Below are 15,017 nucleotides of genomic sequence, written 5' to 3'. Positions count from 1 at the left end.
TCTTTTTAAAAACTCCATGCATTCCTCTTCCTTGTCAAAACCTGGTGCCTACCTTACCCACAATGTAACTCTGATTTGATTCACTCGACTTGCATGTCTTATGCTAGTAGTTGCTAACATAGCCACTAGCGATAAGGACCAACTACAGATAAGGAGCTACAGAGGTCTGGTAACCTCACCTCTTTCTAACCCCACACCTCCAGATTTTTTTCATTTTCAAAGTTTGAAGTCTTCAGACCCTAACTAATGTTGCCTCAAGTGACATCAATTGAGGCTAGACAGCACACAGTTCCCCCTGGAGCCACAGAAAGCTTTATACACCTTTTTTCACATATGCAGTAGTGCACCCCAAAACCTGTAAACATACTTTGGTGTGTAAAATCAGCCCCTTTAACTAACACAATTTTAAAATTAAGATTATTTTGTTAAACATTCTGATTTCATTATTCATATATTATTGCAGACTTCTATTGTGTACAGTATGATGTCCTGGCTAACAGCCTGCATCACAAGTTAACTCCATGAGCCACAAATCATAGCTACAACTTGATTGCCCAGTTGTGTTTATCAATTTTATTTTTAATTTTACTCTGTGCTGTGAAACCTGCAGCGTTTCTGTATTTGTTTGTTTTTGGCTGTGCTGTCTGAATTTTTAAATGTGTTTCTGTTTTTGGTGGAGTTTTTTATATGCAGAATGTTTTATTATGCTGCATATGTGTTGTCAAATTGGTGAAGATGTTCTTCCAGTCCTGCAATTTCAATGATGAGGCGACTCTTTTGTTAAGATTTGAATCACAGATTGTGCCTTAAATAACACATGAAAAAGGACACTTGCAATCAATAGTTTACATCAGTTATTTTACTGTTATATATTACAAATATTTGGGATATGTACATTTAGAAAATAATCTATAATTTTCAGATTTATTCCAACATTTTCCCACAACTGTACAGCTGAATCGCATAATAAACCTACAAACCTGAGACACTAAATTAAATAATTATAGCAGGGACAGGTTCAGAAAGCATGCTACACAGTAGCAATTATGAACAAAGTAGAAAAACATATTGGACCCATTACATCTTTTAAGTCAACGAAAATCTGACTGTACTGTATTTACCACAAAATATACTAAATATACTACCTTGGCAAATCTGGCAATGCAAAATATCCGCCAACTATGGCTGATCCTGTAGGCAAAATAAAATGTTTAACATTTACGATGTGATGTCGACTGCTCATCAGAGGACTCTGTGGTGCTCAAAATGAACATGTTCAACCATGCATCGCTCATCCTCTCTGACTCCTGTATTGTATTCTTACACACACAGACACACTCTACGCACACACACGCGCATACACATGTGCACACAAAAGAAGCAACTCCATCAAGTCCGGTGTGCTATTCGCTCCAGTGCTCCTTTCAGCAGACAATCATAAGGAACTGCTAAACAGCACGTTTGTGATGAACCATTTCTGTCCGGTGCATTTCTGCAGAGCCAGTTGGTAGCCGAACTCATTGTCACTGCTTGCTACCAGCTCTAGGCATCTCTTTGATTTCCTGTTCTGAATGGATCCTCCCTGAAAAGATAAAAGCAGGCCGGTTAAAATTGTGCTGCGCTCCAGAAGAACAATTTGTGTGCACAATATAACTTGCTTCCTTTAAACCCACACTGCTGTGAATGGATATGGATGTGAGCTGCTGATGCGCCATAAGCTTTGGGTGTTTTGGCTGATTCACACTACCATCTACATTGCGCCCACCAGATAACATCAACATGGTTTCAAGGCACAACAATGCAATTGCCAAAGAAATCATTCACTTTTGTTCCTAGCAGGGCAAAGATTTTGAGCGAATATACTGGATGAAAAGATTGACTCAAAAGCATGGGTGTCACTTGGCCTAGGATTTTGAACAAAGATTTTTTCTTTAGCCTCGAATAATTCTCTACTTTGAGCAGGCTGTCACTAAAGAAGACAGCGGTGTTGTAATTTTGTGTCTTCAGTGAACAGAACAGAGACCAATCAGAGAGGGTTTATAGGAAATACTCGTGATTATTGGCTGGCAGGTTTCTGTCAGTTCTTCATTTGATGGGGTCACTATGACAAACGCTAGCTCACACAGTCAGTCAGTGTGAGGAACAAAGGGATATATGAAGATTTTTTACTGGTAAAGGAGTTGAAGCTGAAGCAGTGGCACAAACATCCTCTAATACTGAACCAGGAAAACAAGGTGTGTAAATGTCTCTATGAGTCAATTGAGAGACATTTACGCACCTTGTTTTTATGAAATGAGCAGAGCATAAGTTACATACAGCTAATGTACTTTGCATTGCACTGTAGCCAGCTAAACCGTTAGCAATGATAGCTTAGATGTGCCTCCCCTTGGTTAGTGACACTAACTAGCCTAATCTTGTCTTAGCCAAAAAATGTTATATTTTATCGGTCTGGTAGTCCTACAAACAGCAATAACACCCGGGGCAAGTTTTGCAACGAAATTATGGTTAAAATTATGAAATAATTAAGTTTACTCAGTCACTTTGAGTAGTTAGCCGTTTTCAACCCTCATTTGTGAAATTGCCATTGTATTATGGGTTTTGAGGATTTTCCATCATGTAGGCATAGTACTAATGGTAGCAGGTGTCTGATATGACGCTCATTTTGGTTTGAGACATTCAAGTGGTTGGAATATGTGCAGATTATATGGTAAATCAAATCCAAACCCTCCCTTGTTTCTCCAATTTTCACCTTTTTTAAACAATTTGTAGCGCTCCCATGTAAGAAAAAGTCTATGTAGAAGTACGTTTCTAAAAGTTCTTTGATGGAGAAGAATCTGGACTCAGCCCCTGATGGTTAACAGTCCAGCCAACACCACTGTTCAAAAGAGGAAAACAAGACACAGAAATATGACAGACAGATTGGAGACAAAAGATCTAGTGTTGAGGTGGAAGAGAGCTTGAAACAAAGTCATAAAGGTCACGAAGACCTCAATTCAAGTTTCAGAGCCATTTCAATATAGTTTAAAGTCAATTACTTAAAAGACAAGAAATATTTAAATTATGAGAGGATGAGGAATGTGGAGCCTGGAGGAAGAACAAAACCTTTTAGCGCAAAAGGTAGTAAAGTCCAACCATTTGCAAACATTAATATGACAGCTGTCATCAGAATCTGAAAAGAGTGAGCACATCAGCACAGTGAAAATATTTCAGCATGTCCTGATGAAATGAGGCAGGATTTTCTCATTACAGTGTCAGCACTGACAAAGGGCAAGTGACTGAAGACGAGGCCTTTAACAGTGAGGAGAGAGCTCTTTCCAATAAGAGCCATACAGAGGGCAGTGGGAAGAAAAAGACTGAAGAATTAGACAGGCTGTATAGAATGTGGCCCAAATTATTCTTTTTGTATTTCCAGATACGTCTAGTCTGTTGGAGGTCAAGCAGACATTTTTTTATAACAGATTTATATGGAAGTGGGCATTTATGGACCAGTATGTAGGGATGTCTTGAGCCAATTCATAAGGTCAGTGTGTGGAGCAATTAAAGTGTTTAAAAATTAAAGTGTATTATAAAGCCAGATCTGTGTAAGATACTGTGTTTTTTTAATCCAAACTCTGGGTACACTCACTTTCATCTGAACTGTGAATGAGTGAACAACTGAAATGATGACATTTCTATATTCTAAACCATTCCCATCACAACTGAGCAGCTCCATCTGCTGAGGAAGGCCATACAACAAATATTTTATGTTAATTTTCAGGTAGGAAACCTGTATAAAAAATAAAAAATAAGATTGCCTTTTTTGTGTCACCAGGACGCTCTTTTTATTGATATGTAACTGACTGACACAGCAGCCTGCGTACTGAAGGTAAATAAATTGTTTGTGAACCAGGTGTCATCCCGTCATTGTCTTACTGAAGGACGCTACAATATATTTCAAATTCAGAATGACATTACAGTCTAGGTGTTGACTGCAGAATCTCAAATGCTGTGCCAAATGGTTATTTCATTCAGAGGACAGAGCAGCTCCACGTTATGTGACAAACTTGGCAGAGTAGCCTAATTTTCAGACTGAATTGCCATTTTGTTGCAGTGACAGCCTGACATCATTAGGCGTTTTTATTTTGGGGTTTATTCTATTTTGTTTTGCCCTAACCAATCAGCAGCGATTGATGTATCTGTCCTGCCAGTGTCATTTTCAGTTGAAATGGAAGCTGCAGTAGTGGTTGCTTGGAGATGCTCATGTTTTCTTTTTGTTGTAATGTTATAAATTTGTTAGTCCACTTATAACAACTTGTACAGCTCATCTATACTTGCCACCATGTAGTCATTTTTCTGTCACTATTTCTCATGGATATAGCTATTTTCTGGCTCTGGTAGAAGACGACAACATCCCCATTCTTATCCTGCCAACAAAGCTCTGATTGATCTCTGATTGTCTCTTCAACCTGGAGAAACAGCTGTCGATCAGAACAACACCAGACCTTTATGAACTGCTGAACAAATCTGAGATTAGGGTTGTAACCAATAAAACCCACAATCCCTTCAAATCTGGAACTTGTACTGATAAAAACAGCTTTGAATTTTACAAATTCTGATAGCGTCTTGGTCCTCCAGTTGTTGGTTGATAAATGTGTATGTCAGCATACAGTACAGAACAATAGGTATTTGTTACAAAAAAATCCCCCACATGTACCCACAAAACACATAAGCAAACCAAAATATACAGTCCCACCCACTGAGCATGTTTGCTTTTCCAATCAGGAATCTCTTGACAGCCTTTCTAACACCTGCCAAGACACTTGACTAAGCTGTACATGCGAGCACATATTTAATTTCTTCCACAAATCAAATTTTATCAGAATCACTTTTTTGTGGTTAATGAGAGGCCGTTTCAGTAGCTGAAGGAAGTCAAGCAAATGTTTTATAAATCACTGGGTAGAGATAAAGGATATCTTCAGTTAATCAGGCTTTGTGCAGAAAGGTGCAACATTTGAATTAAGATAAAAAAAAGATCCATATCTCTAATTTGTACACTGTTGTGCTCTCCAAAGTTGTCACAGCTGCATCAAGGTAATCTACACTATATCTGTCTAAGCTTGACACTTGGCACATGTGCAGTCAAAACTGTAAATAATTGATGCCATATTTCAGAGACATGATATGCTCCAGCCTTGCTGATATGTCTCTATCTTACTTACTAAATTATACAACGTTAACTAAAATAACCACTTAGAGTTCAGGGTGAGGATATGTGACATATGAGTTCAAGCATATGAAACCTTCTCACACTTGGTGCCCATTACGCTGTAAAAGCCACATTGACACACCGTAGAGGGAGTCACCTGTTTAACATGGTTGAAAGAATATTGCACTTGTTATAACAAGCCTCTAACACAAAGCACATTTAAAATTTTACACATATTTCGATAAAAGAGGAACAAAAATGTATAATTAACTCTGAAATGACAGCATAGCAGACAACAATATGAGGTATTTTGAGCTCAAATCAAAGCATGCAGGGAATCCAATCCACCCACTGTCATGGGGCATTTTGTGAGGTTGCTGCGTGTTCTGGCAAAATAGTTTGCAGGCATACAGCCGCTAATGAAGAAAGACAATCATTAAGTTTCAATGAGTCTTCATGTTTAAATGAGATGCAGGATTGTGGGGAACTCCAGTCAAACAGTAAATTAAACCACTTGCATGATTTACAGCCACCTCCACAGTTGGCTTTCCTGTCACATTAAATAAATTACCTGAACTGAGGCTGAATATAAACTAAGAACTTAGTATTGACTTTGTGTTTTTTTGACCTATAGCTCCCCCTGACCATGTGATGTGTATGTTATGAGCTGTGTCCTGTGTTTTCACCTGAGTGAAGAGCCAGTGGAGCTTCATGCGTTTGTCTGCGGCATAGCTGCACTCGATGAGGCGTGGTCTGCTGTTCACATCCACCAGGCACTTGTTGTCATCGTCGTCAACGGTGGGACTGAGCAGCCCGATGTGGAGCTGCTGAGTACTGGTGTAGTACACATTCTGTGAGAACAACACATCCTGCGGTGAACGTGGTGACTGCACTGTGCATTCAGATTGCAGTGGTTGACATTTAGATAATGGCCCTTCCAGAGCTGCATATGGTCATACAGGTTATAAATATATGTGGCTTGCTCCTGGGTTGTCTTTGGGTGGAAAAGAGACATATATGAGGTTGATTTACATACACTAGGTATGCTTACTGACTGAATGGAGGACAAAGAAAGACATGGCAGGACACACAAAAGAAACTAATTATTAACTCAGGATTGGGGAGAAAACCCAAATAATTGTCTCTGATCGAATCCCTCCTAATTATTTTTTCAAGGGCAGTTGTTTGCCCATATTTAGCTGATTGAAAACTGAAAATTTGTAGGAATAAAGCAGGAAAGGCCCATTCTGTATGCAAAAAGGAAAAAGGCTCAGCGGTTTGAGGATGAGAGAGTGAGTTTGTCGATTATATCTACAGCAGTTCTCAGAGTTTATTGGTAGAGCAGTGGTCTTAGTTTGATGCAGTTCATACAGAGTGATAAATCAAGTGATGTACATGATGTTAAAAATAGAAATAGGATGGGAAATTGCTGAAATATGCAGTTTTAAACAAACTAACAACAAAAGTATAAGGGAGGATTACATTTGTAGAACTGTTGGAGATACAAGAAGAAGACATGGGAGTTAGATTTATATCAGAGTAAAATTGAGTAGAAGGGAAAAGATTTAACAGGGACTCTATACATTTCAGGAGCTGAAGAAGGATTGTCTCTCATTCAGCAAACCCCATCAGCTGTCAAATCACCCCAAGATATTTTCTTTCATTGAATAAATATCAGGTCCATGTTTGGTTATTCTGCTGCCTGTCTTACTTTTACTCTTATCCTTCTCTTACTCTAATCTTATTTGTCTGATAACGCCCAAACTGCCTCCTTCACACAAGATGCTAAACAGTCTGATGAGTGTGATTTTTTATTTTGTCAGTGCTGCTCATTTTTTTGGAGCGGTGCAGGCTGCCAGGCTGTATGTGACTGTGGTTTTCATTGTTGCAGTGTTTATGTCGGTATGTTTTACTCCTGCTTGTGCTGAAGTGCTGCTGTACTGTATGTTTGCTGACAACACGCTCTTGTAATGTCAGCCGTGTGTCGGATTGTAAGCTTTGTCCTTTCATGTGTGCCTGTGCAATTTTCTTTTAGCACGTTGATGTACTGCATTCAGACTAACTCTCCAAAAGCAAGCATCAGTGAAAAGAAGTTGCCATTTACTATGACACATTTTGACTGATTACAGCAAATATTTGTAATTGTTTATGTGTGTGTATAATCATACAGGCAAAGCAGGGACTAATTCCACTCGATGATGTAACGCTGAAACATAAAAATAGAGCAAACTAGATTTGTCTTGCCGAGGAGATCCGTAATCTTATTAGAAATGTGGCGCTACTCTCAATCCTTTGTTTGTCGTGCCTGGATTTATGGAAGATTTATAGCATATAACAATTAATAATTTGCAAGTTTTAAAGTTATTTGGGTCTGAGAAAAGGCTGTACACATTGTGAAATGATTTCTGTTGAATTTATTACGGAAACCACGAGATTTCTTATTAAAACATTCTCCTACATCAGTTTTAATTTGCTCGGTGGTATAAATATCAATACTGGGGTAATGAGTGTGAAACATGTTCAATAGATTCATTTGACTTGAGAAGGATAATGTGAGATCAAGCTTCACTCTATAAGACAAGTTTACGACTGTCACAGCAAGGTTAAACAATCTCTGAAAACAATCTGCTCAGACGTAATAGGATGACGGGATCGATAGGAGCTGGATGAGGCCGGAGAAAATAAATGATAATCAAGCTGTGCTAACATTTGAGGGCATTTAAACTTCCTGTTATTTGTGCTGAGATATTATCTGAACAAGTAGTCCAAAGGTACACTTTAAAGAGCATTACTGAAATGACTGATGAATGTGACACAAAAAAGTAGAGCAAGCTGTTAAATTTTTTCTCTTTTAAATGTCTGTGTGAATGAGATAATAAGAAAGTAAAAAATTTTTTAAGCATGACATTAAACTGAAGAAAGCTAGACACAGAAACAAGTTTTCATTTCAGCTTTTGTAGAAACCTGGTGCAGTCTAACTTAATCACAATATAACATTTTACATAGTTTCATCAATAATGTTGCATTTTTTTCTGAGCTGGATTCAGTTGGGACAAGTTATCTCTAAATGACGGTGTATGAAAAATGGAGACGTATTTAAAAACACAGAGGACTGTTGCAGTAAAGGGAAAAATAGAAAAGCTGATCCTGTTTTATGAGGTAAAGTTACTGAGTTTGATCCAATCTGAAAGCACAGGAAAGGTGATTTATTTTTCTTCACGATCGAACAGGTTTTATTGAATAAGAAAAACCCAAAATGAAGATAAAATATGGAGGTGATATATTAAATCTCACTATATGACACACACCGCATGAAACAGTGGTGCAGAGAGAGAGAGAGAGAGAGAGAGAGAGAGAGAGAGGGGGCTCAAGGGTGCTCTAACCTGAGGCGTCATCCCGTGACAGAGATACAGGATGGGGACGTTGTCATTGTCAGGCCCCTGGTCCAGACACAGATCATTCTTCAGAGAGTTTTTCAGCTAACAGAAAAAGAAAAACACACATGGTCACAAACATGCACAAAGACACAAAAGATGCATATTGTGTAGGATAATGAACTCAGGAACAGAAGAAAAGTTTAATTCTTTCAAAAACATTATGATTCCTTTTGGCCTAACAGTCTTTCTGTGTACGTGCACGGACCCAATGACCTCTGACCTAAAGGCATAAGGATGTCAAGTAAACATTGGACAGAACTAAAAACCCAAACTTCTTACCACCAGCCACGAGAGAAAATGGACAAAACAGTTTGGGAAATGAACGACTTTGTTTCTCTTTTCAGATACAAACAGACTGCTCCAACCTGGATGAACTATTCCCCACTCACTCACTTCTCTTAAGTCGTAAATTTGAGGGAAGCCCACATTCCTCTCTGAGTGTCCCTCTCCTCCTCTCTTTTTCTTTTATGCACATTAAGTGTCTGAATTGGTCAGAAATGCCACTAAAAAATATGTAAAAATATGTATCTGGACATATCTAACCGATTTTAATTTTTGATGTGTTTAGAACAATTTAGTCAGTTTATTATGGAGATTCAAACTCTGCTTCAACATTAATTAATTATAAGTCACACATATTATTGCATTTGATTTATCTGATATAAGTGTTTTATGTGTAAATGTACCATTTAGCTGTGGTTCTATTGCTTGGATAATGCTTTCTTAATAGATTTAATTACAGAATAGGAAAATAAGATTTATTAATTTTATTCTGTATTTTATTTGGTTAATCAATATTAAAATTTTTAAGTGCTTCTCACTTGTTCCCATGATCAGTGTCAACACTGACGACAGAATGAGTGAGTATTCAATTTGCAAGCATGTATAGTCTTCAAATATTCTATAAGAATAAAATAATTCCCATTTATTTGAGGGTCAGTTTTCTCTCCACAAAAAAGAATTAATTAGTAATCAATGTGGTCCCTCAAACGAGTGCCAAGGATCCTCTTTCTCTCAAAATACGCCTCCTAGACTGTAAAAACGTTTATAACTCTTTGTCAGGCGGCTGTTGCTCTTCTGCTTTTTTTCCTGGCTTGCTGACTTCTGCTACTTCTTCTGTTCTCTCTCAGCCTTATCAGCTGTGATAGCTGTCCATGCATTTTGGGCTTTCTCTTCTTTTTTCCTACAGCTGAGAGCTGAAAGCTCCAGAAAGAGACTCAACTAAGAAGCAAAAGACTGCAAAGATGCCTCAGTCACAAGCCAAGTCACACCCATTTGCATTTGAATATATATTATTTTTGTAATCTCCTATTTTTATCGTGTAGTTAAACTTTTAAAGACTTTCCCAAGGACTCTTCTGATTAGTCTAGCTCCACTCTGCTTTGCTGAGTGGAGCTCCATGCATCCAACTCAGCAGTCTGCTACTGAACGCACCGAGACTGGGACACCTCCCTGCTGTGTGTGTCCGCTACATGGCCTCAGCTAGTCTGAGACTGGATTCATCCTCCTGAGAAGCAGTGAACCAAAGTGCTTCACTGAACCTGCAGCAGCTTTTTCATCTGACTGTCACTCTGGCGAACTGAGGATCTCCAAGTCTGCTTCGCCTTGCTCAGTGCTGTCTGGGAAGTTCTTCATCATTAGCCCTTCATCACCACGGAAACAGTAGGAAAACTATCTACCATGCTTCTGTCTCTGAGTTAATGCAAAGAGCTTTACTTAGAGTTAATTGCCCCTCATTGTGTTTTTGTCTTGTTTTTGATAACATTCATTCATTAATTCATTCATCCTGTCGGCAATAACTTGTTAATTTAATTTACCCATTTTAATTGTATATATGTAATTATGCTTAGTGTTTCCCTATTTATCCCTACTCCTTAAGTAGTTCATAATAAATATCTTGATTAATCACCAAGTTGTTGTATTTGTAGTCCTTTATATCAGAGGATGAGGGTCGCTGTATTCAGAGTTCATGACTTTCAGGTATAAGACTGATTAATTCCATTTAATTATTTTACCTCCTAATTAGTTAATTACTTAATGGAGGTGGTGCCCCTATCAACGTTACGAGTGCATAATATTAATTTCAAGTGTAGTGTTATTCCTACAATTATGTCAATAATATGACAGTGTTTACAGGCCCAGACTAACGAAGATATTCACCCTAATCAGGTAAAAGTGTGAGTCAGACTGAAGTTGTTAACATGAATTTTTGATACCCTGTGACCCCATCGGGTATATATTTTACTATGAAGAATTTAGTCGGTGTGAGCTTCAATGCAAGTTCATTAAAATTAAAACATGTTGCACAACTATTCTCCAGTTCACCACACTTTACTCACCTAACCAAATGTTATGATGAAGACATAAAGAAAAATGAATACTGGATCACATTTGTTCTCACAGAGCCACAGAACAGGATTTCTTTTAAGAAAAATTGGAAATTTTGTGAAGGGATGGATGTGTCGTTGACATTTTAGGAAATACACTTATTCGCTTTCTAGCAGAGTTAGAGGAGAAGATTGATACCACTCTCATATGTATTCCTTAACAAAATCTACTACAAACACCTCTAAAGCTCAGTATTTAAAAAGTCATCCATACAAAACAGTGTAAAAATGACAATTCGTGGTATTACGGGGGATTATGTCCTGGACTATCTCTTGGCTCGGAGCAGTTGCCAGGCAACCAGTGGAGAGACCACGAGAAGCCAAGAAATTGTCCGACACATAACCCTGTGTAAATCTGCGATTTGTCATTTTAACACTTAATTTTTTTACGGATTAAATAAACAAGCTATACTGTGCCAATTAGTAAGCTTTAAAAGGTGCTGATAGACAGATTTTGTTACCTTCGGACAGAGCCAGGCTAGCTGCTTCCCCCTGTTTTTTAGTCTTTGTGCTGAGCTAAGCTAACTAGCTGCTGGCTGTAGCTTAATTTTTATCTCACAGATATGAGAGATGCATCAATTGTCTTATGTAACTCTGCACCGAAAGGTGTGTTTCCCGAAATGTCAAACTAATCCTTTAGTTCGACTTCGAAATTTGTTTGTTATCTGAAAGTATTGTGATGACCGCTGTCATCTTGCGGTTGCTGTGTGAGTCTCCTGTCTGTCTGCTCTCTGCAGGTGCTCGTTGGCTAACCTGGAACACCTGAGGGCCCCAGTGTGTTCCCAGGGTATTTAATGGTGCGTTCCATTTGAACTGGGAAGTCAGAATTTCAGAGTTCCCATTTGTAAATTTCAACTGGAACACCGCCTGAAGTCGGATTTCCCACTCGTAAAGTCGGAAGAACCTCACCAACCCCAACCTCAAAATACAAGATGGCTGCTCCACGCATCGACAGTGTGAAAGCTGTAGTAATAAACAGTTTATTAGCACTTCTGTCTTATTTGTGTGTCATTAAATCAATCATACACACAGTGCTGTCCAACTTCTATGTGTGGACATGTAACTACAGTGTTTGTATGTACAAAATACCACGTAATATGTTGTTATCAACTGGTATTGTTAACAATGGCAATATTTGCTATGGTTTTTTTTTTTTTTTTTTTAATGGTTTTCCGACTTATTGTACTGGAACGCGGTCACCTCGGGTGTAATGTCATTCCCAGCTCTGACTTCTGAGGTAAATGAAATGCAGCATTAGTCCTGGCTGCAGCACAGCTCTCTCTCTGACTGACTCTCTACTCTGCTGTTGCGGCTTTGCTCCTCTCCCTTTTGATTTGGTTATGTGGGTTCAGTTATTTACTTTGCTTTCATGCACCTTTCAGCACACACACACACACACTCACCACCCATGCATCACATACACCATTGATGCACTTCCACGCCTCATATTGTAAATATTCAGTTATCTGTTTAATTTGGTTTAATTTGCTTAAATAAATATCTTTTGTTGAATCTTTTTCTTGGTGTTTCTCCCTTTTGTTGTGGCCACTTGAACCAGGTCATCACAGTATCAAGAAATGGAAGTTTTGAAAAATATTCAACCTTTTTACCCATCGGTAGGTTAAGATAAAAGATTGTTTTTGCCAAAGAATACTCTAATACTCTACAACTAAAAACAGTTATAATAAGTTTCTTATTTATGGTGATTTATATTTACTTATAGATTTCCCTTACAAGAGTAAATATAGCATTTTGTAAAGAAAGTAAGTTATGTTTTGTGTACTTAGAATGGTGATCTATACAGTACGTCACATGACGGATCAATGGACGGTATATTTTGTAAGGAAACCAGAAACATCCTCAGACCACATATATGTTTGTTGAGATAAATAAAGCGTGGTGTACTGGAGAGGAGTTGTGCAGCATATTTGAAGTTTTATGGACTATGAATAATGGTAACAGACAATTCATGATCATGTGTGGTGTCCACAGATAAAATAAGCTACTGCCAAAACACAGTGAGGATACTGCATTTGCCACCTGCTCTCTTCAACTCAGTATTGCATTATTTCTACTATGGGTGAAAGAAACTATTATCCAAACATTAAGCCCTGCTTGCTGCTGTGCTTGCTGTTGATATGAAATGTATCCACAAGACCGTGTGAGCTTGAGTAAAAGTGAAAAGACAAAGATGTTTATAAGCAGCAGTAACCATCTAATACGGACATCAGCCAGGCATCCTCACAGGGATTCCCATAAAGAGAATATAAATATTAAATTATATTAACAGAAAATACAGAAGGAGGAAGATCTGAGCAGGTTGAAACATCTGAAAAATGTGAATCATACACCAGAGCTCCTTAAATAGATTTTTGCTTTATAAAAATGCTAATTTAATGCGTTACGCTTGATGAACATGACTCAGACTCAGAGGGTTATTCATGCGCGTCATGACAAAAGGTCTGCCTGATTGCGAGATACAAACTGCACCTTGGGGAGCTCCAGGAATGGCAGTTTTATGTGAGGAGCGAATTAGGTAAAGATGTGAGATCAGAAGAACACAGCTAGGGATGATTCAGCTCCCCATTGGCTCAGGAGATGTCTACTTCAATCAGATAATCAGTAAATCCACAGGCAGCACATGGTCCTGTGCTACAACTCAAGTCTAAACATGTCTTGTGCGGGAGAGTGAAAAATATTAATGTGCAACACTTGGAGACACCTGTTGGGGACAATATTTAGCTGTGTGGCCTGGCCTTGTTTGTTTACCTCTGTGATGATCTTCTCTCATTTAATGACTTCTCAAACCACCACGACTGACTAGCCCATCAAATGCATATAGCAAATATAAAATAATGAGGTCAACTAAGTGAAAGAAATGAATGTAACTACGCTGGACTATTTCCTTGCTATATCCATCCACCATTTGTCAGTTTGTACATGAACAAATCATCCGTACAACGTAGAAATCTGTGCCATAATAGTGCGGTCGGTGTGTCACTGTGTATTAGGATGCATCACAGTGATGCGAGGTGGGAGGACCGTGGAAATAAAGCTGTTTGGGAACAACTGGGAATGGGAAAATAGAAACACTGCCAGCATGCCCTGTTGGCTGTCAGTTTCTCTGGCTTCTCTGACTAATAAAAGCCCTCAAGCAGGATATAAAAAATCTATATTTAAAGTAAGCTTCAACATATTTTCTTTTTCAGTGACTTTTTTGGAGGAAAAAGTCAAAGTTGCAGCAGCAAACATCCTCTTGGTGAAATGTTTGCGCTGCTGACTGCAGCCATCCGGATCTCAACACAAGGGATTAAAATGATTTGCTCAGGCATGGTTCAGCCTTGTTTTGGCTTTTGCGCACACCGAATTTAATTTGGGATAAGGAGGAAGAGGGCTTACTACTCCGTATGCGATGGTGTCGCTGTACATCCTCATCTCGGGGTAGATGTTGACCAGATACCATCGGAAAGTTTTACACTGCAGCCTTTTCCTCAGAGCCTTCCTTTCAGAGATATCACCAATATCAATCCCTGAGTCCTGGGTTCAAAAAACCACACACACACACACACAGAAACACACAGAAGCACACAAAGCATAAAATTGATTAACCGTGGTTTGTGGAGAAGTGATAGATATCAGCCATTGAGAAGGGTTGTGCAACCATTTGTTATGTATTTGAATAGCCTCTGTGGGGTTTGATTTTTACTGTTCTGACTTGAAAACCGTCTATTTTCCACACATCCATACCCAGGGCCAGTCTCCTGTGACAATATGCCCAGACTTGTCCAGTGTATCTCATCTAACATCACTGATGCCTCTCTTTATGTAATAACTCAGAAGCTGGAGTGAAAACTGCATTGGGTGCAAATCTTGCTGACGTGGCTCTCTGTCCAAAAACATCTAAAAGTGAACTCAGATGGGCGCGAACGCACATGAACGCGGGGACAGTGTTGATTTTTACACTCTCTGAGGTAAATTAAAACTGACATTTTTGCTGTGTGGTTAATT

The 15,017-nt window shown here is 38.6% G+C and overlaps 1 protein-coding gene across 2 annotated transcripts in view; it reads right to left on the bottom strand.

Moving 5' to 3' along the window:
* Nucleotides 1–869: 869 nt before the first annotated feature.
* The window catches only part of galnt18b (UDP-N-acetyl-alpha-D-galactosamine:polypeptide N-acetylgalactosaminyltransferase 18b), an 84,492-nt gene continuing 70,344 nt past the window's right edge, over nt 870–15,017 (bottom strand). For both annotated transcript variants that reach the window (XM_042418424.1, XM_042418433.1), the window contains exons 9-12: nt 14,409–14,546; nt 8,569–8,664; nt 5,872–6,036; nt 870–1,582 (exon numbers count right to left, since the gene is read on the bottom strand). In XM_042418424.1, the coding sequence (XP_042274358.1) occupies nt 1,436–1,582; nt 5,872–6,036; nt 8,569–8,664; nt 14,409–14,546 (546 nt within the window). In that variant the 3' untranslated portion in view covers nt 870–1,435. The remainder of the gene's footprint in view (nt 1,583–5,871; nt 6,037–8,568; nt 8,665–14,408; nt 14,547–15,017) is intronic.

Source organism: Thunnus maccoyii, chromosome 1 (genome assembly GCF_910596095.1).
Source record: "Thunnus maccoyii chromosome 1, fThuMac1.1, whole genome shotgun sequence".
Classification (NCBI taxonomy): domain Eukaryota; kingdom Metazoa; phylum Chordata; class Actinopteri; order Scombriformes; family Scombridae; genus Thunnus; species Thunnus maccoyii.
Note: the sequence above shows the minus strand (reverse complement) of the source record. Positions and strands in the feature narration are given on the sequence as shown.